At 38.6% G+C, this 22,938-nt stretch overlaps 1 protein-coding gene across 1 annotated transcript in view; it reads left to right on the forward strand.

Annotated features, from left to right (window-relative positions):
- The window catches only part of LURAP1L (leucine rich adaptor protein 1 like), a 49,672-nt gene extending 31,995 nt beyond the window's left edge, over positions 1-17,677 (forward strand). Inside the window, exon 2 of the mRNA XM_028107322.2 lies at positions 17,292-17,677. Within this exon, the coding sequence (XP_027963123.1) occupies positions 17,292-17,666 (375 nt within the window). The 3' untranslated portion in view covers positions 17,667-17,677. The remainder of the gene's footprint in view (positions 1-17,291) is intronic.
- Positions 17,678-22,938: the final 5,261 nt, after the last annotated feature.

The raw sequence follows: 22,938 nt of genomic DNA on the forward strand, positions 1-22,938 counted from the left end.
TTTTTCCTAATAAATAGGAGATAAGAAGTGATTAAATAAAAGTAAAAAGGAGTTGAAAACCTAGGGATGGCTATTTAACAGAAACTTTCTCACACAGAGTCACATTTTTAAGTTCCTTTGCATTTATCTGCATTATCTATACTGTTTGGGGCCCATCTGTATGCCAGTTCTAACAAGATTTCTGTCTGTGGTTCTGTTACTTGATTCTTTCCAAGTACATTTTTCAGGAAAAAAAGTAAAAAAAAAAAAAAATGACTCATACCAATACAAAACAAGCATATGGCAAAGATTTATTTAACTCTTTAATGAGGAGAACCATCAAGATGGAAAAGGTGGATAAACAGAGGAGCAGAAAAGACAAATAGTCCATTAGGAAAGATATGCTGAGTTAAATTCACCAGGAATTGTCTTTTTTTTTTTTTAATACCTGTAATACTAGGACCCTGACCACGCACTGCCTAAATTCAGCTTGCCTGTTTTTGTAAAACTGACTGGAACCCAGGCATGCCCATTTACTTATTATGGCTACTGTCCAACAGGCTTTATTTAAGGCAATGGCCCCAGGGCCTCTGCAGAGACCCCCCCAAGAATAGCTTGGGTATAAAAGACATCTCAAATTTTTCCCTTTGAATTTAGGTTCTTCTTTTGGGAAGGCAAAATTATAAGGGTTTAAGTTTCATTAAAATAGATTATTTGATTAAAACACTATCACATGTGCCTAGAAACAATAAATGGTTGTAGTTTGGAATAAGAATACAACACAATTCTAAGTAACTCCCTTGTTTTGGGATCAAGGACGTGCCAAAGTCAACACAAAGTACAGAAATTTTTCAGGTTAGATAAGGAATCTCTACTATCTGAGCAGATTACATAGGAGAATAACCTTTTACTATTTCTTGGTAAAAGCAAACTAAATTCTTTCATACTAATTTTTCGTTTCAACAGAGGAAAAAAAACAAAATTAGTTCTAGCTTCGCATTAATATGCTAAGCAGTAATTTATTTACAAGCTTTTTCCAAAATTTATCTTCTAATAAATCCATTCAAAACTCAGCAAAGTTTACCAACATTTTTACACATTTTACTGCTTTTCGGAATCATTCTTTGTAGATGATATAATTCAGGGCAAATAAAAAGGTGGTTTTGGGGTTTTTTTTGTATTTTACATCAGTTTTCTATATCAAGGTAAGTTCTATCCTTCACTATCTCCTGTCACATTCTGGAACAAATAATTTTGACAAGAAAAATATTCCCCTCTTTAATAAACAAAACCACATTTTAGTTACAGTTCTTTGCCATGATTATTTCTAGAGTAGTCTCAACCATCCGTATAAGCCATAATTTTTAATCAAATTTACTAATCTTTTAGAGAAAAACTGGAAAGAGAGTGATCATTACTTGCCATAAACAAGCATTTTAGTAGATGAGCAAAGCTTACACAACTACATTATCAAATCTCCACAGCAAAAACATAACCTTTCACACCTTTGTAGGATCACAAAATTAATACATTCATTAAAATGACACCAAAATATAGTCACTTTATTACTGTTAAAATGAAAAGCAGATGGGGCGTGCCTGGGTAGCTCAGATGTTTAAGCATCTTGCCTTTGGCTCAGGTCATGATCCCAGGAGCCTGGGATGGAGTCCCGCATGGGGCTCCCTGCTCAACGGGGAAGCCTGCTTCTCCCTCTGCCTCTATTGTTCCCCCTGCTTGTCCTGTCTCTCTCTGTCAAATAAATAAATAAAATCTTTAAAAAAATAAATAAAAAGCAGATATTCATAACAATTGGTGACCCATCTTTCATTTTCTGTCTTCCTTGCAAATTACACAGATGTTAAAATTTTTATTAATTTGATTTAATATTAGTCTAAGTTCTAAAATTAGTAAATATCTTGCAAATTATGTTCAAGATGACACAGAAGGAACATAATTACAGTTGAATTAAAAATATTAAGAATTCTAGGGGTGCCTGGGTGGCTCAGTGGGTTAGATGTCTGACCCTTGGCTTCGACTCAGGTCATGATCTCAGGGTCCTGAAATTGAGCCGCACATCAGGCTCCATGCTGGGCATGGAGCCTGCTTAAGATTCTCCCTCTCCCTCTGCCCCTTCGTGTCCCCCATTGTGTCCACTCTCTCTCTTTCTTTTTCTCAAAAAAAAAAATCAAGAATTCTAATTTAATATAGAAAATATACAATATTTTCTTAAACAATATATGGAAGAAACATTAGCCTATCTTATCAGTAAACCAGTACAACAGATTTAGGAAGCTAATATTAACCTAGTCTCTTTCACTAGAAAATAATTCAAATCTTAAACAATAAAATTAAATTACAGTTGACCCTTGAACAACACAGATTTGAACTGCAGAAGTCCATTTAATATGCAGAGTTTTTACAGGACAGTACTGTAAATATATTTTGTCTTCCTTATCATTTTCCTAATAACCTTTTCTTTTCTCTAGCTGACTTTATTGTAAGAATACAGTATATAATGCATATGTAAAATATGTGTTAATTGTATTATCAACAAGGCTTCTCAATAGTAGACTATGCATAGTTAAGTTTTTGGGGAGTCAATGTATACATGAATTTCCAACAGCACAGGAGTCAGCACCCCAAAACCCCCACACTGTTCAGGGGTCAACTATATATGTTTATTCTCCATACTGACAAAAGCAAGGAAAAGAAATTTATCTATTTATGACCTAAAATTACCAAACCAATTAGTGTCTAAATCACTTGGATTCTGCTGTAAATATGCTCCTGAGTTAGCAATATCTATGAGAGATGTTTTTGTTTGGTTGTTTTTCTCCCTTAAAAAGGTCAGTACATTCAGTGTATCAGAGTTCAGTTTCTTTATTTCCCTGAAATTTCTGGGAATGTTAAATTTTTGCAAGTATTTATTAGCCTCTATATTTAGAAAAGTCTCCTTTTTCTTAAGGGACTTTAAAATTATCAATATACTCTAGAAATGGGAAAATACATTATTTTCTTATCAACGAGCAGTAAAATGTTTTTTTCTTAATTAGATACACAGCCTCCCACAGGACTTGAAACTTCAATTCTACCACCTCAGGCACAGAGCATGTTTTAGAAAACACAGAGCACACATTCTCAAAGGGTTATCTTTCTCTTCAGTGGAAATGGAATATCTTCTACATGGATTTGAGCACACCAATAGACTAACAATATAGACCAACTAACCATATTCCGTGTTGTCTCTCATCCAACAGAGAACAGATTCACATCATCCTAATAGAGATCACCTAGTGATCCCATCATGAAATCAGGTTGCCCATTATTGCCACCCCAAATGGGGAATAACTTATAGATTATGTGACCTTGACTGACCTAGTGGTTCAGTACCCACCAGTCCCTGGAACTGGCTGTTTGCACCCATTTTATACATGAGGATTCAGTATCCAGTTGTGGAAATGGACATGACTTAATGCATTAAACAAAACTCATAACTATTGGCTAAGGTTCTGAAACAACAGCAACAACAAAGCAAACAAACCGGAACAGAAAGTACCAAATCAGAAGAAGAAAACAGAGTCAGAAAAGGTAAAGTTCTATTGCTATTTGTGACTGACTCCAGAAGCCTGGAGTCAGCCGGGCAACTTCATTTAACTAGTTCTAGCAGGTAAGCCCCTCAGCCTCCGAATCTATCAAAGTATAATTTTCAAGGAATTTTAAACACGGCTCTCATATAAACATAGAGGGAACACATGTTGAAGATTTATTTAGCTCATTTAATGAGAGAACCAGCAAGATGATATCAACTGGCTCAAAAGAATTATGGGAATGGTTCACCAATTTTCTCAGAAAAGACATGAAATCATTTTGTTAAGTTAGAGACAAATTGTTTAATGTCCAGTAGGATATTAAAACCATAACCTTTGAATTTTTTTTCAACTGGAGGGAAATCATTTTCATGTCTTCCAGACACAAGTCTACAAGTCAGCTAACAACTTTATGAGTCTGGGCCAAAGTAGTAGTAAATACCAGGTCACACAAGGTATATCCACATAGATAATTAAATAAGCCTTTGGCTATGATTCAGCATATCTTTGAAGAGCCATTCAAACTGTTTATATATCTTCAAGTTTACTGACTCTTTCCTTGGCTATGTCCAGTCTACTGATAAATTCATCAAAGGCTTTCTTTACTTATATTGCAGTGTTTTTGATTTACAGCATTTTCCTTTGATTCTTCCTTCAAGTTTTCATTTCTCTGCTTACATTACCCACCTGTTCTTGCATGATGTCCACTTTTTTCAGTAGACCCCTTCGCATATTAATCATAGTTATTTTAAATTCCCAGTCTAATAATTCCAAAACCTGTATCATATCTGAGTCTGGTTCTGATACTCTTTTTGTCTCTTCAGACTTTGCTTTTGCTTTTTAGCATGCCTTGTGATTCTTTGTTGAAAGTTGAATATGACATAAAGGAACTGGAATAGGTAGGCTTTTAGTGTGAGGTGTTATATTTATCTGACTAGGAGTTAGGCTGTTTATTGTTTGCTGTAGCAGTAGGTGTCAGAGACTAAAATTTTCTCTAGTATCTTTGTTTTTGTCTATTCTGCTATCTTTGGGTTTTCCTAGAGACTCCTGAAGTAGAGTGTTAAGCCTGTGATACTTTTAGCTGAAATCCCCTGTTAGTACCCAGGAGCCCTATGACATGATGGTAAGTTGTGGGTAAGGAGAAGCCTTCTATAGTCTATGATTAGGTCTCAGTTAATGGGTGTCTCCCTTCCCCCACACAGGTTAGGCTCCGGTAAAAGCCACTGGGCTTTTAGGCTCTGGTAAAATAGTTTCCCTTGATGACAGGCCTTGTTAAGGGAACAGGAAGCTCTGGGCATATTTCAGAATGGTAACTTGTCCCCTTCCCCTGTCAGAAGCATAGGGGACAGTGAGAACCTGATGGGGCTCCTGGAGTTGACCCTCATGAACATGTAGGGGTCCCCCCTGAAACTGGGTCTCTTGGAGTTTTTAACTCTCAGTCCAGTCTACACTGAACCTCCAGCAGTTCATCAGAGTTCAGACTGTTTCTACTGATATCAGTTCCACCTGGGGCCTTCTGATTCCGGACTTATGATCTTAGTAAGCCATGAGTCTCTGTATCTACCTGTTTATCTCCCAGGGGCAGCAGTTTGCCCCATGACTTCAATTGTTTACTGAATCTAAGAAGAGTTGTTGATTTTCGGTTTGTTCAGCTTTTTTTCTTATTGTGAAGATAGGATGATAATTTCCAAGCACTTAACATGTCAGACTGGAACCATAATGAGAATAATAATCAGCCTCATCACATATTTGTTAACAATGACATTAAATTTATTAGACACAATGTGTAAGGCCATGGCACATAGAAAGCATTCAATAAATGGCAGATGTGTCTAATTCTTAAAACTAATGAAGCAAAATTAGTGAGACAAAATAAATCCCTAGACTATCCCTGACTGAAGTGTATTATCAGCAAATGTTGATATGGTGGCAGGTGTTTCTCACTGGCCACTCTTCAGGATGTGAGATCACTGCTCTAACCAGTGTCATCTGGAAAACCCCACCCAAAGTTCCCCAAATGAAAATAGTCAGTGTATAAGCATCATTTACAAAATGAAATGATCTTCAGCATCATGAAGTGAAACATTTCAAACATTACCAAATTTATCAACATTGGGTAAAAATGAATGTAACAAAATGCCGGTGTCTCAGTTATGTTTCCTACACAAAAGAACCTTTCTACAGAAGGCCTTTTTTTAATATTTTATTTATCTATTAGAGAGAGAGAGAGAGAGCATGAGTGGGGTGAGGGGCAGAGACAGAGGGGGAGCAGGCTCCCCACTGAGCAGGGAGCCCAGCACGGGGCTTAATCACATGACCCCAGGATCATGACCTGAGCCCAAAACAGACACTTAACCAGCTGAGCCACGCAGGCGCTCCCAGAAGACTCTTTCTAAGGAAAATTGGGTTAATGTGTGAAAAACAAAATCTGGCTCATAGGAGGCACTGAATAAATCGACTTTAATCCCTACTCTAATCTCCTCCTCCTGGCTTTCCCGAGGGAGGCCAAATTAAAGGGAATTTGTCAATTTATTTTTTTTAAAGATTTTTTTTTTATTCATTTGAGACACAGAGATACAGAGAGAGGGAGACAGAGAGAGAGAGCACGAGCAGGGAGAGAGGCAGAGGGAGAAGCAGGCTCCCCGCGGAGCCGGGAGCCCGATGCGGGGCTCGATCCCAGGACCCTGGGATCATGACCTGAGCTGAAGGCAGCCGCTTAATGACTGAACCACCCAGGCGCCCCAAGGGAATTCTTCAATTTAAATGGAGAATTATGAAAAGCAAGATTACTATTTGGTATATACTTCAGTATTGAAAATTCAGTGATATCAGCTTCGTTAATCTCTGATTGTATTCTTACAATCTCTTACAATCTCTTACAAACTCTTACAATTATATTTGAATGCTATTATATAAGTTTAGTGGATTATTTTATCATTGTATACACTACTTTTTATGACCCTCAAGTTATAGGAAATATATTTATAAGTGACCTCCATTGAAAGCATCATGTGTCAGATATCAGAGGTATGAAATGTTGTTTCTCCTTCAAAGTAATAAATCACCTTTTCTTTTGGGAAAAAGGGTTATCCTGTGGGAGATGCAGATGGCCCTCTCTTGAAGACCTTAACTTCCTTGGACATCTTCTGTCTCCATCAATAAATATTTAGCTACTCTGCTTTTTTTTTTTACTTTTTTTTTCAAACTATATAACAGTGAATCAGTAGAGTAGCATTCCATGGACACTGTAGTCCAGCATCCATCACCCAAAATCATACACAGATAGAAAGATCTGTAAGCCCTTGCTACTCAAAGTGTCCATAATCCCAACAGCACTGGTGTATTAGTTGGTTCATGCTGAATAACAAATACCCCGAAACTTAGCAATGTGAACAACAGACATGTTTTATGTCACAGCTTCTGTCAGTCAGAAGCCTGAGCATGGGTGAACTGAGTGTCTGTGGCTCAGGCTCCCTTCACAAGTCTGCAACCAACATGTTGGCTGGGGATGTGGTCATCTCAGGGCTCAATTCGGGGAAGATCTGCTTCCAGCCTTGTATAGCTAGTAGCAGTTGGCAGGCCTTGGCCTTGTCCAGTGATATCAGTTCCTTATCATTAGATCTCACAATAGGTCAGTTCACAGCCTGGCAGGTGGCTCTCCTCAGAGCGAGCGGGAGAGTACACCCAAGACAGAAACCACAGTCTTTTTGTAACCTTTTCTCAGAAGAGGCATCCCATTGGGCTTGCTCTATTCCGTTCCTTAGAAACAAGTTAATAGGCCCAGTGCACACTCAAAGGCAGGGGGCTACACAGGGATGTAGACACCAGGAGGGGGGGTCCTGGGAGATATCAGAGAGGCTGTCAGGTTCCCCTGGTATTCGCTGGGGATATGTTCAAAATGCAGGGTCATGGAATGAGTGAACAGAATCTGAATCTTAACAAGACTCTGAGGGGATCTGCATGCAAGTGAAGGTTGAGAAGTACTGTGCTTGGGAGCAAGGCACGTGCTCTTTCATCTGCCACAGAGGCTGCCTCCTCACTTAAAGTTACTTACCCACTCTTGCGACTTCCCAAGGAGTGCAAAGATCAGTTTTCCTCACAACTCAGTTCTCCCCTCCCCAGGAAGAGGAAAAAAGTAAAGTTACTGAAATTCTACAGTGCTGCAGACAGACTGGAAAGAGAATGGAGAGCCTGAGGAAGAAACAGGGCATAAGGACTGTGAGGAACAGATTGAATACCAGCATCAAGAAATCCCTGATAGAGAAGATTAAGCATCTGGGTGAGAATGGATGTCCGAAACGAAGCAAAAAAAAAAAAAAAAAAAAGTCTACAGCCCTATTTCTCCAAACCCCGTAATCACATTGCTGAATAACTTTGCATTAAAAATGCTGTTTATAATGGTGGCTGTTTACTACTTGATTCATCTTGGTTCTACATGGTTCCCTTTATCAAGATAGAGAAGTGTGCAGCATATTTTAGAAATACATCCATTAAAAATTATAATATAAAAATACAAATGCTTAAGTGAGTTTTAGATATCTTGATCCCCTTTCCAAGTATATTTCATGTCCCAATAATACTTAAATAATAATCTATATTTGGGGTGCCTGGTTGAGCCAGGCTCACAATCTGAGCCTCTGACTCTTGGTTTTGGCTCAGATTGTGATCTCAGGGTCCTGAGATCGAGCCCCATGTTAGGCTCCGCACTCAGTATGGAGTCTGTTTGTGTTTCTCTCTCCCTCTCCCTCTGCCCCTCCCTGCCATGCTCTCTCTCACTCTCTCAAATAAATAAATAATTTTTAAGAGAATAAATAATATTAATCTACATTTAATATTTGAAATCTTTCCATGGAAAATACTTTTCTATAACTTTGGTATAAATATTTAAATATCCCTCAAATTATATTTAGTGGAAAGGACAAAATTACATTGAGTATTTAATCCTGTATAGAAAAATAAAAGCCCTTGGGGAGAAATAAAACTCTCTAATCTACTTATCATAAAATGCAGTAGGTTAGATTAAGCCTTTACTCTTTCTGTACCTTCAATTCAGTAGCAAAAAAACAATCTGATTTAAAGGAAAAAAATGGGCAGAGGAATAGCCTTTTCATATACCTGTTGACCATGTCGACATGCTCAATATCACTAATCATCAGAGAAATGAAAAAACCATAATGAGATATCACCTCACACTTAGTAGGATGGCTATTATCAAAAAGAAACTAAATGATAAGTGTTGGCAAGGATGTAGAGAGAAGGGAACCCTTGTGCACTCTTGGTGGGAATGCAAACTGGTGCAGCCACTATGGAAAACAATATGAACGTTCCTTAAAAATTAAAAATGAAGCTACCATACGATCCTGCAATCTCACTTCTGAGTATATTTCTGAAGGCAACAAAATCACTAACTCTAAAAGATATCTGCACTCCTTATGTTCACTGCAACATTATTTACAATAGCCAAGGCATGGAAACAATCTAAGTGTCCATCACTGGATGAATGGATAAAGATGATGTGGTGTATATATACACAATGGAATATTATTCAGCCATAAAAAGAAGGAAATTCTGCCATTTGCAACAACATAGATGAAGCTTGAGGGCATTACACTAAGTGAAACAGAGAAAAACAAATACTGTATGATCTCACTGGTATGTGGAATCTAAAAAAAACCTGAAATCACAGATATGGAGAACAGTTTTGTGGTTGTCAGAGGTGGAGGGTGGGGGATAGGTGCAATGGGTAAAACTGGCCAAAAGATACAAACTGCCATTTACAAGATAAATATGTTCTGGGGATATCATGTGCAGCTTGGTGACTAAAGTTAACAACAATACTGTATTGTATGTTTGAAAGGTGCTAGGAGAATAGATCTTTTTTCTTAAGATTTTATTTATTTATTTGAGAGAGAGAGAGAAAGCGAGAGAGAGCACAAGCAGAGAGGAGAGGGAGAAGCAGGCTCCCCACCGAGCAGGGAGCCCTACGTGGGGCTTGATCCCAAGACCCCGGGATCATGACCCGAGTCCGTGGCAGACGCTTAACCAACTGAGCCACCCAGGTGCCCACTGGGAGAATCGATCTTAAAAGTTGTCATCACAGGGCACCTGGCTGGCCCAGTGAGTTCAAACCCCACATTGGGTGTAGAGATTATTTAACAACAAAATCTTAAAGAAAAAATGTTCTCATCACAAGAAAGAGAAACCCTGTAACTATGTAAGGTGATGAATGGTAACTAAACTTACTGTGGTAGTTATTTCACAATATGTACATATCGATCATCATGTTGTATACCTAAAACTAACACAATGTTCTATGCCAATCATATCTCAAAAACCTTAGATTATGCATAAAAACCTACAAATTAAGAAGTTATATGAAAAAAACGAAGGTTATAAATGCTCAAAACTTATCACTTTTTATTTTACTATATTTTACTATTAATAATTTTCTTGAGGTTATTTAAAATATGTACTGTATCCCTAGGGTGACAATATTACATAATGCTGTGCTACTGAGCATCTCTTCTCAAACTCGGGTTTAGCGGCATCACATTTGTAGCTTGAAATTAGTCATGGTAAGAAATTAGAAAACGCTGTAAATCAGAGCTTGATTCTTATTTTGTTGACTATCTTAAGACAGTGATGGAGAAAATGTTAATTTTGCAGATTAAATTTAAAAGTGTGTCATGGGGCCCCTGGGTGACTCAGTCGGTTAAGAGTCTGACTCTTAATTTCGGCTCAGGTCATGATCTCAGGGTGGTGGGTTCAAGCCCCCGAGTTCGGGGAGATCCTCTCTCTCCCTCTGCCTCTCCCCACTGTGTGCTCTCTCTCTTTCTCTCAAATAAATAAATAAATCTTTTTTTTAAAAAAAAGAATTCAGCAAAAATGAACAAAGAGCATTCTCTGAGACTCAACGAGTTATATAAAATTTATAGTAAGAGGTAACATGTATTTTAGTATGATTTGTAAGTCATGTGCTACACATCTGTTCTATCAGCACGATTCCTATTGCACGTATGTGTGTGTGTGTGCGTGTATAGTTTTCCCAGGGCACCGGTTGTTAAACATGTCACAGAGAAGCGCATCATCGTATCCTTGCCTTCCATACAAAAATCCCACCTTAAGCTCTAAATTGGAAAAATGTACATGCAGAAAAAATATTCACTATAACTTAGTGGAAACACTTCTTGTTGGGTCTTTGTTCTCTTCATGTGATCTGCCCTACTACAAATGTCTGAAGTCCGTGTTTTTGTTCAGTCTTCCCAAATGCATTTCTACTCGGGTCATTTATAGTCTCTTGCGTTAGCCAGTGACACTTGGCATATACATACTGAGAGCACTCAGGGAAACTATTTTCACTGTATTAGAGTGTGGACAAGAAATTGACATCACAGGCCTCTGAGTACCGACTGGACTAGCACCTGTGGGGTGGGACTGAAAAGCTCCCCGGTCTTACTTTGGCAGTCAGAGGAGTCATCGGCAGAAACTGTGCCAAACTCAGGGGCATGCGTGGTGGCAGGAATTTATGTCTAAGATTCAGGGGAGTCACCTGTGCCCCTTTCAAATAAACCAGATGCAGATTTCTAATTTATCAAGACATCAGTTAGTTGTGCTGATGCCAGGGTTTTTATATATGGAGCGCGGTATTGGGGAAAATTACTCTTCTAGCTGTAAGTTTTGGGAAAAGAGAACTGTTTCCTTCATTATTGTTCAGTTCCACATATAAACAACACAAATGGAGGAAGACAAAGCTGACTGATAGAAAAATGGAATCCTCTGTTGCCCAATTAGAAAGAAATTTTGTAAATTTTGAGCTGACTGAGAAAGCAGAGACAAGCTCTGACAGAACAGCACTTGTAACAGGCCACAGGCTTTTCTCCAGAAGCATTTGAAACCAAGAGCGGTGGGCGGAAATGTTGTACCATGTCTTCTCGGACTGCAAAGAGACAATAATATCCTTATGGATCCTCTGAGAATATAGTCAGAGAAGTACTTTATAAATACAGCTATTAATAAAACTGCTGGAAATTTTAAGGATGGGTGGGCAGAAAATCTGTGATCATCAGATTGAGGATGTGGTGAATTTGGAGAGGGAGCAGATTTGGACTCGATTCGGTTATACAAAGGGAACACACAAATAAACTGGGATAAACTGCTAGAAAAACAATATTCCAAGCGTTGTTATAGCAGCCTTTTAATACAGTATAGGAAGGTATGTTAATTTATTTGTAAATTTGGAAATAAATATGGCTAGGTAAAAAAAGGCTTTCCATCACTTACAAATCTGAAAAATTTGTCCCTCTGAATTAGGAACTAGGATTAGAGCCTCACATTAAAAGGTAAATCTAGGGGCGCCTGGGTGGCTCAGTCATTAAGCGTCTGCCTTCGGCTCAGGTCATGATTCCAGGGTCCTGGGATCGAGTCCCGCATCGGGCTCCCTGCTCGGCAGGGAGCCTGCTTCTCCCTCGGCCTGCCACTCCTCCTGCTTGTGCTCTCTCTGTCTCTGACAAATAAATAAATACAATCTTTAAAAAAACAAATAAAAAAATAAAAGACAAATCTAATCTGTTTTCCTTTCTTCATGTACATGATTATGGATTTATAAAGTAGTCTTTCTCCCTTCTAGTTCATATTATAGCTTGCTGGACATTTGGGATTTAGGTCATGGATATTGTGGATTTTACATGAGAAGTACATAATAACTAGGAGATGGCCGGCATTTATCTGACTAGTCGATTCTTTTAAACAAAAGGATAAAAATAGTGAAGGAGAGGTTTATGAGAGACAAGAGTACATGGTGCTGTCCAAGCTTCCCGTATGCCAAGATAGAGTGAACACTGCCCCTATTTGGAAGATACATTACGCAGCTCATGTACACATTTCAGTTAATAAATAGGCATATGAATGATGATAGTATGTTTATCCTGGAGCAGAACACAAATAAGATTTTTATGTAAACCCAAATAGCAAGAGCCAAAATTAAAAATTACCATTACCACGCAATTTCCAATAAGGAGATTAAAATTCACGAAGAGCTCAAAGTGCTGGCTTTGGCCATGAGATTTTACTAGCTAAAGCTTTTGCTGGAGCTGTTGATTAGCAAAATTGATTGTTCTGTCTCCTCTATATATAGCCCACATGGTTTTCTCAAAGCAGAGACAATTTAGTAATCAAACGGTCACCGGAATGACGAAAGAATCAGAGACTATGTCAAAATGGAGGGAAATCCTGAGCCAATCTGATCTGCAAATTCTTTGCCTCAAATAACATCTTAAATAAATCCTCAGTGTGAAAAGCAGACAGAAGTGATAGGAGGTTCCTCAGTCGAATTAAATCTTCAATACTGGCAGAAATGAGCCTTTGTTCACAGACTGCTTTACCACCTCCACTGAGGCCTATGGCTCACTGGAGCTGAGAATAAAACCTCATCCTTTGTCTTCATGAATGCAGAGGCTGAGATCCTGTGTGCCAAACCACTTTGCCCAAAGGTCACACAGGTAGACAGTGACAGTGGCAGGCTAGAACCCTGTACTATGTTCCTCGGACAGCACCACAAAAAAAGTTGACTTGTTCAACAACTCCCTGATTAATTGAAAATTTGACCACCTTCTCTCCTTCTTGGATTCCATTATGCTAAGTTATAATGTTTGTCTTCTTTCAGCATTAAAATGATAGCCAGGAGGAAAACACAGATCTGGGAAAGTTTATTATTAAGATTATTTGCTCTTTTAGGATCCCTCATTTCAATTTCTGCCAAAGACCCAGTTTACTACTTGTCCAAAAATGATAGGAAATTTCAGCATTTACCAAGTCTGGAGACCTATGTTACAATCCTAAAGCATGAGAGACCTCAGTTAAGTATGAAGGTGAACCACATTGCAAAAATGCAAGGACCAGAGTGGGGGGTGGGACAGGTAGGGGGTGGTGGGGGAAAAGAGGGAAGGACATTCACGTCTCTTTCGATCAATCTGTGCAAAACTTTTCTTTCTTTGTCTTTCTTTCTTTTTTTCTTTCTTTTTCTTCCTTCCTTCCTTCCTTTCCTTTCCTTTCCTTTCTTTTTTCTTTTCCTTTTCTTCTTCTTTTTTTTTTTTTGTAAATGTCCTGTTTGTTTGTTCCCTTTGTTTCACTCATTTCATCAAGTGTTTACAGAACCCTGTGCCTGTGCTAAGACCAGAAGCAGTTATCACCTCGGAACAAACAGAATAATGTTTGGAGTATGATTCACACCTTGCAGTCCATTTCCTTTGAGAGATACTATCTCGATAATCTCTATATTCAAGCTAGGAATACCGTGTTTGAATCCTGTGAATGAATCAGAATGGGTTGCATGCTGGCAATGCTCTAGCGCTGAAATGCTCTTTCCAGAGCCGCCATTCTCTTTCTCTCAAGTCACATATCGCTGACCCACGGCAAAGCCCAAGGGAGAGGTGTTCTTGACAGATGGTGCAATCTGAAACAATCAGCCCTTGAAGAAAGACAAATCGAGCACCTACTATGTGCCAAGCACTCTTGCAGGCCTTGGGCACAGAGTGGTGAACAGAATAGACCAAATCCCCTGCATTCTGTGGTGCTTACATGCTTATGAGGAACACAAAAAGTACACACACCAACAATAAGCAGGATGATTTCCACTAGCCATAAATACCATGAAGGGAACAAAAAACCAGAAATGTAGTATTCAACTAGGCATGGAGACTGGATACCATGATGGATCAGGAAGGAGTTCTCCAAGAAGGGGAACTTAAATGTCAGACTATGTCAGACCATGACAAGGGTTTCCCAACTCTATAGCTTTAAAGTCACAAGACTTTGTAAGACTTTTAGGTGGAAGAACCGGACACTTTCCTACCGACGGGGTAGACAACGGTCTCCTTAATAGATGGCCCCACTCAGGGAGGAAAAGCGGGGCCGCAACCCGAGACAGAAGCAACACTGTGATTTTGTCCTGTGGTGGATTGCTCAGACTTCCAACGTTCATTGGCAACAGCATAACCACACCTTAGTTCCAGGAGCAAGCGGTATGGGGCAGCCTGGAGCGCCAGGTGTTGGACAGGCTGCCGTGAGAACGGGTGGCCCTGCGCTCCCACAGAGCAGCTGTTTACTCTCTCCTCAGCAGGACAGAGTTAGGAGTTAGGTCTGTCATCATTAGCAGCCAGATCAACGCGTTCTAACTGACTCGCTTTCATCATTTTTCCCCCCAGCAGTGGTTCAATGGCCTGTGAATGTTTGCCTTCAGAAGAAAAAGATTTTTTCTAAATAAATCATTTCATGGTCAAAGGAAGCTTTTGTTACTTCATAGTCTATTCCTCTGATTTGCATTGCTCAATTTGTGTTTGAGGCAGCCACGGTGTAACTCAGACAAAAATTGCCGGAAAAAATTTGTCCTGAGTATGTTTTAACCCCAGAGTGACACAGTCGTTGGGAATGTGCGTTATTACTGCCTTAAGAGCTGAACGTCCACAGATCTAAATTTATGCCAATTAAAGAAAAAAAATCAATCAATGCTTACTTAGGTCAGGCCTTAAGATAGGGAAAAATTGTAAGACATTTTGTACATGGGCCAGCAGAGGAGGCTGGAATCAGCAAGTAGTGCTTAGAGGACTTTAGGAATGGGGGGGGGGAGTGTTGAAGAGGATGAGGGAAGTATTTCAAGTGAGGAGACTAACAGGGAACACACCCACAGCTGGGCACAGACCAGAATGTTTTCATGTGACAGGGAGGGGATGTGAACAAATGCAGCTGTGGTTCATCTGGGGTGCTGACGGGAAATGGTCCCATTTATATGGCACCAGGCCGACAATGGGCACAGCGTGTCTCATCTGCTACAGACGCCTCACAGAAGAATTTTGTAAGACTTTGGCTCATATTGATTTTCTAGGCTCCTCAGTGGACCAGGACAAGTTGTTGATTTATAAATATTTGTTGTATTACATGTAACCTGAACAGTATGTTGATGGCTCATAGGGTGTGGGGGTGAATTTGAACATAAAGACTGCCAGAAAGCCTCTTTTCTCAATGCAACATCACTGCAAAGTCACTGATACACAATGTCACTGAGACACTGTGTAACCGAAAAACATCTCAAAACTTAATAAGTTAACATTTTTCTGCTCACGGACACCCCAGAGACAAATGATTTTCACAGTTACCTTGTATACAGTTTGTTTTTGGTACTTTCCTCAGAGAAGATAAGGAAGTCACTCATGTCACTTTATGTGATAGCCTAGCAAAATTAAGAGTTTTAAAATCGTACCTTATGCTTTTTTAATGTGTATTCATACATGACCTGTAATCTTACATCTTTGAAGTCATTGGTAGAAATTCCATCTTCTCCTAATGTTTGTTCATCACATTCACTCAACCCAAAGTTCACCTTTGGTTATGGATTAACTCCTAACCAGGAAATATTTTTACAATATGAATGCATACATTTGAAGACAATAGCTCCTTTCTCCTTAAAGGCTTGAGTCATTCATGACTGAATGCCTTTAATAATTCTAGAAACCCACAAATCCGAATTAGCCTTGGATCTTAAAGAAACAATTAGCAAGGCCCAGCCTCTTGGGTTAAAGACCCCAACTGGAAAAAAAAAAAAAAAAAGGAAATCTATTTCAAACCATAACGAATGTGACCTCTGGTGGCCAAATGTATCCCTGACTCCCAGTCCAGGTGCTAGAAGCTAAAATTTATAGGAGCCACATCTCTTCACTTACAACAAGAACATGGGCAGTCATGAGAGTTCTTGCAGCCTACCTCTCTCCACCTTCCACAGAAACACCACACTCTTGATGTTAGCAAACGTTCCCATTTAACTATAAGACCTACAAAGAAATTCTGCTTTGTGCTGTGAGGACAGGTTTCTTTGAAGTAATTTAGAACTATCAGAAGGACTACACACCTAGAAGGTATCTGAGGGAGTTCTAGAACTTTCTCAGAGTTTTATATACCAATTTTGATTGAGGCTTCCCCTGACCTATCTGAGGCAAATAATCAGATCTATAGAAGACATCTGAATGCTTCAACTTGTAAAATGGATGGCATCCTTTTGGGTTCAAGGAATTTTAAATCAATTTGGTTCTTAAAAATAAAAGCATTATTTAGAACTAGGTATATTTCCATATAGTCATAGAGAGTACAGACCTCTTCCATACTCCTTTCTGTGGATTTCAGTTTCTTCACCTGTATAATGGGGATAAAAGTAATACCTGTGGTCCAAGGTTGCTACAATATAATGAAGGTTGGAATTTGCATAATGATGTCTGGTACATCATCACTCAAAAACTAGGAGCAGCTACAATGATGGTGATGCTGATAATTGCTTAATTACCACACATTTCTCTTCTCCCCACCTCATAGCATCTACATGCATATTCCCAAGTCAACATGGATTAACTATTAATCTGGCCAGAGAGAGAATGTATTTCTTAGCAGAAAACCTGACATTCAATATGTTATTTCCAGGCAGCTGAGTTAGGGTCAGGGATGCAGTGCCGGTTTTACTGTCCCCTTTGGAGCCTGATGCATCGAGGGCAGGAAGTGAGTTATTTGACTCTGCCTTTTGCCATTGGCCAGCAGTTTTCAAAAGGTCATGAGATCAAGTGAATTTATATTTTATTCTGTGCACATAAAGTTATGGCCTGCAGAAGACAGAACCCAAATGAATTTTGAGTCTTTCAAAAATGTAGAATAACCAGCATGTCTTTGCTCTCTCTGCCCTCCACACAGATTAACCTCCGAGCCACAGACGTCAGGCTCATGCGCCAATTGCTTGTTATCAATGAGAGCATTGAGTCCATCAAGTGGATGATTGAAGAGAAAGCCACCATCACCAGCCGAGGCAGCAGTCTCAGTGGCAGCCTGTGCAGTTTATTGGAGAGTCAGAGCACCTCCTTACGTGGCAGCTACAATAGTCTTCATGATGGCAGCGATGGGCTGGATGGCATCTCTGTGGGGAGCTTTCTGGACACTTTGGCGGATGATGTCCCAGGCCATCAGACCCCATCGGACTTGGACCAATTCAGCGACAGCTCCATAATAGAGGACTCGCAAGCCCTGCACAAGCACCCCAAACTGGATTCCGAATACTACTGCTTTGGCTAATGACCCAGTTTTTTGCATGGGATTGGTGTGCAATTAACTTGTATTTATCCTTCTCCGCTGCTATATTTTTGGTGTGATTTTTTTTTTATATGACAACCTTTTTAAAAGAAGCTTATTTTGAAACTGCTTGATGATAATTCTGTTGCTCCTAATCTTTCTTATCTGGACTGATTTATCTGTCTCTCTTACATCTTTATTTTTATTTATTACCGTGATTTTTCTCCCCTCTTTTACAGTGGCACAAATAAAGTAGGGGGAAAAAGAATAAGCAATAATCATCTTTTTTGCTTTTGTTTTCAGAGCAAGGGGTCAGGGATTACCAAAAAAAAAAAAAAAAATCTTTGCTAAATTTTACAATAAACCAAAGTCTGATAACAGTACATTTTGTTGTTTGTATTCTTAAATGATTCAAAGTTTCACTTTCCAGAAGATACTGAGGTTTATTATGGTTTGTATAGTAGGTTGAACAAAATAGTTGCAACAGACTTAGGCATTATTTCTAGGCAAAAACTTCCTGGTGTGAAGTCAACAATACTGTTATTCACACACTTCTACATGACTATTATTTGGAAGCCACAACTATATGCAATCTGCTCACTTCAACTTTGAGGTCATACTTTAGATTGTACTTTTGTCCTTAGTGATTCTAACTCAAATTATATAGGCTTAGTTGTGTGATAATATATATGATTCTCCCAAATTTCAAAGAATAACTGAGATTAGGTACATATAGGTGATTAGAGGTTAAGGTCTCCTAAATTGTATTTTGAGATTTTGTTGATATTTATTTGTAGATATTTATAACTCTGATATGACATATAAACACATAAATGCATATATACAGATGGACAGGTGGATGGATGGTTGGATGGTTGGATGGATGGATGGATGGATGGAGTGGAAAGCAGAATCACTATTCGTTTGTGAAGTCTAACATGATATCCTTTCATCCTGGGGTAGATAAATAATCTCTTAGTTCTTTGAAATGATGTCTGACAATATAACTCTTATAGTAAATAAACATTTCATTTTGATGTGATATTATTAATCCTCCACATTTCTTTTACCTTGATGATTCCTAGTGAGTGAATCTATTGAGCTTTCAAACTGTTCTTTGTAAATGATATATGTTTCTGCACTAAACACTTTATAATATGAATCAAAAAGTCTTCCTATTTATAACTGAAAAATTTCCACACCCAAGAAATGGTTTCCCCAATATTTCCTTTGTTAATATATACCTGTTACACTCTTGTCAAATGTATTGTTTGTTTCCAGAACATATGTTATTCAATTTCCAATTAAAATCTACAGGGTCTATATTTTACACTAGTCTTTTTTCATGAATTGCTTGCTATAATCCTCATCACAACAATTTCATGATATGAGGATTGTCTCCCTTCTGTGTTTGAGGAAACTGAGGCACATGGAATGTAGGTAGCTGGATCAAATCTCCCAGTAAGTGTCAAAACTGGGATTTGAACTTGGGTCTGTCTTATCCATAACATTAACACTCAATATCCCCTTTGGCACATATTGAAATTAAATAATGAAGTATAGATAAAAAAGCAAATGTAAGCCCATTACCAAAAAAAGAAAAAGTGACCAATATTTTCCTTCCAATCAGTGAGAATCCACATTTCCCAATATTGAGCTTTCCAAGCCCTTTCCTGAATTCACATGTCCAGAGTCAGTTTTATGCCTATAGATGAATTGGGGGATTGGCCACTTGCCAACTGTCATTAATATATTTCTCCCTTTCTGCTTATTTTTACTTTCAAGTTAGTAAAGGCTGGTTGGTTGGCTATTTTGTCAGTTTTAATCTAGAATTAAGCCAAGCAATTTTTAGCACAGATCATTTACCACCTTAAAATCTAAGAGTGTGCAGAGAAAACATCTGTAAGAGAAAACATCTGTAGAACCAAGATGGATGAATTTCAAGCAGAAGATAATGAAATATGTAAATTATATGTATATAGACATATAATTTACAATTTAATGCAGCTTTAAATGGCACTGCAAAAAGAACATCCTCAGTAAGAGGGAAGTCAGCAGACAGCAAGAGTATAAGAGGGATCAAGGGCAGATTCTCATCCCATCAAAACCCTACATTTGCCTAGAACAAGCCAGGTACATGAATGATGATTTCTGTCCTCAGATCACAGTTAAAGGCTGTAAATTCAATGTAGCAAATTTCTTTCACATTCTCCCTTTCCTAATCAACCTTCCCTGCTATTTGTCAATCGCTTGCCAACTATAACTGTCCCACCTGTAAAAAGGAAATTAAAAAAGCAAAAGAGTATAATATGGGAGAAGCCTGTGGAATAGTGTTCATTTATGCATTGTATTTTAAGGAATCTAATGAACATTGGCAGAATACTTGAGAATTTTATTGGCTCTATGAGTTTCAATATTTTATGTGCTTTCCAGTTATTCCTATTTATTTTCTTTTTTTTGCACAATATACCAAATATAAACTCTATGATTTAGATATTAGAGTCATATATATGCCAACAATGTTTTGATAGTTGATTTTACTAAGAGGAGGGGAACATGCAGTTAAATAACACTAATTACTAACATATTTATTGGTCTCAAAAGAATGAATGCACTTTCAACTAAAGAATCCCCATAACTAATCTCTGACCTGGAGCATTTGATATTTGATCTCTGTCAGCACCATGAAAAAATGGGGTAAAAAGTTAAAGCAAAAGTGCCTTTCAAACTATTTTGCCTGCACTCAGTTGTTGCTCTCCCAGAAAAATGGAAATTGTCCTAGTTATATAAATCTCTCCATTTTATGGACTCATCGGTCTTATAATGGAAAGGAGATTAATTGGAGTTAAGGAATTTAGTAAGTTTAAAGCTAACACATTTTTAAGGTATTGCAAATAAAGATATGCTAGATGACCAACTTAGAAACCTTTTTTAAATTTTTTTAAGTTATCTCTACACCCAACATGGGGCTTGAACTCATGACCCCAAGATCAAAAGTCACATGCTGTACAGGCTGAGGCAGCCAGGCGTCCTGACCAACTTAGAAATTTTAATTAAACTTCAAAAAACTCCAGTAATTGTACTACCAGTCAGCCCCAAATCACATAACATTAAGTTTTAAGTACTTGTCAACATTTAGAAATACAACAAGGATTCTCTTCTGTTGCGTGAATATAAAGGCACTTGAAGCTCCATGAATAACTTCAATCAGGCATTTGTATTCCCAACTCTATCAAAACACAATCACCTCCATCATGTTAAAAATGGCTATTTTGAGGTCCTCATCTTACACCTCAGCAGCAGCTGACACATTTGATTACTCCTTTCTTGAAAATTTGTCTTCATTTGGCTTCCAGGACATCACTCTGTCTTGGATCCTATCATTCTTCACTTGCCTGCTTGTTAGCACACTCTGTTGCTGATATGTCTTCACAGTCCTGAACTTCAAACAGAAAAATACCTCTTTGCTCAATTCTGGTGCCACCTCTTTTCTAAAATGTCTCCCCTGGGATTTCATCCAGTTCTACAGCTTTAAATGGCATCCACATGCTGATTCCCAAAAGCATACCTTTTGCCCCAATTCCTCTCCTGAACGCCAGTCTCCCCATGTCTATCCACAGCATTTTGACTTAATGTCTGATGCACATCAATTTAAACATAGACAAAACTGAAAGTTTGTCCTTGTTTTATAATCTTCTCTGGTTCAGTGAATGGTGCCTCCACTCATCAGATGCTCAGCCTCATCCAAGAAAGATAATTGCTTTCTTTCTCTCAGACCACAGCCAATCCATCATGCAATACATACAAGCCTCATCTTTTTTTTAAAGTATGTTCAGTTAGCCAACATATAGTACCTCATTAGTTTTTGATGCAGTGTTCAATAATTCATTAGTTGGCTACAACACCCAGTGCTCATGACAACACGTGCCCTCCTTAATACTCATCACCCAGTTACCCCATACCCCACTCCATTCCTTCTGTAACCCTCAGTTTGTTTCCCAGAGTCCAGAGGCTCTCATTGTTTGTCTCCCTCTCTGATTTCTTCCCATTCAGTTTTCCCTCCCTTCCCCTTCAGTTCTCCACACTATTCCTTATGTTCTACATATGAGTGAAACCATACAATAATTGTCTTTCTCTGCTTGACTTATTTCAGTTAGCATAATACCCTCCATTTCCATCCACGTCAATGCAAACGGTGGGTATTATTCCATTGTATATATGAACCATATCTTCTTCATCCACTCATCTGTTGAAGGACATCTTCGCTCCTTCCATAGTTTGGCTGTTGTAGACATTGCTGCTATAAACATTGGGGTTCATGTGCCCCTTATTTTCACTACATCTGTATCTTTGACCCCATCTTAAAAATATGTCCAGAATGAGCTACAAATCCTTACCCCTACCACTGCTACCAAATTAATCCAGGTCACCATCACTTCTCTGTCTTGTTTTCTTGCTTCCTCCATTAGCCTTCCCACAGCTGGTATTCCACATAGCAGCCAGACTAGTCTTTGAAGATATAAGTCAGATATTTGCCAGCTTCTGTTCCAACCCATAATGTACCTCCATCTCTCTCTGAGTATAATCCAAATCTTCACCACAGACTACAAAATCTTATGCATTCTGTTATCTGTCTACTTGTCTGACTTCATCTTATACCATTCTCTCCCTCTTTCATTGTAAGCTTCATTTGCATCCTTACTATTCCTTAAAAATCTCAAAATCCAAGCATGTTCCTAACTCAGAATCTTTGCACATATCATTTCATCTTTCCAAAATATTCTTATCCCAAATATTCACAAACCTGGTTCCCCAGTTTTTTTTAGTCTTTAGTCAAATTGCACCCTGTCTAAGAGGACTTCTTACATAGCACAACTAGCACATTCTGTCTCTATCCTGGTTTGTTTTTCTTCATAGCATCACCTAATACAGGTTTTTGGTGTTTACTCTCTGCTTCCCCACACTAGAATGTATGGTCTATAAAAACTAGAACCGTGTTTTGTTCACTGCCATTTCTCCCAGCACCTAGAAGAGTGTCTGTCACATAGCACATACCAATCAAAGCAATTATTAAACATTTGCTGAGTGCTTTCTAGGTGCCAGGCAATGACTGTGCTAGGTTCTGATGATGCAGAAAGGAGGAGGGTATGAACTCTGATCTCAAGGAACTCATTTTTATAGTATCTTTCTCTGGTATGAAAAGTAATGCCCCACCCTCCTAAAGATGTCCATGTCCTAATCCCTAGAACCTGTGAATGCCTTACATGGTAAAAGG

The sequence above is a fragment of the Eumetopias jubatus genome, unplaced genomic scaffold (genome assembly GCF_037043125.1).
Source record: "Eumetopias jubatus isolate StellerSeaLion01/CBP00866 unplaced genomic scaffold, mEumJub1_p1.0 scaffold_15, whole genome shotgun sequence".
Lineage (NCBI taxonomy): Eukaryota > Metazoa > Chordata > Mammalia > Carnivora > Otariidae > Eumetopias > Eumetopias jubatus.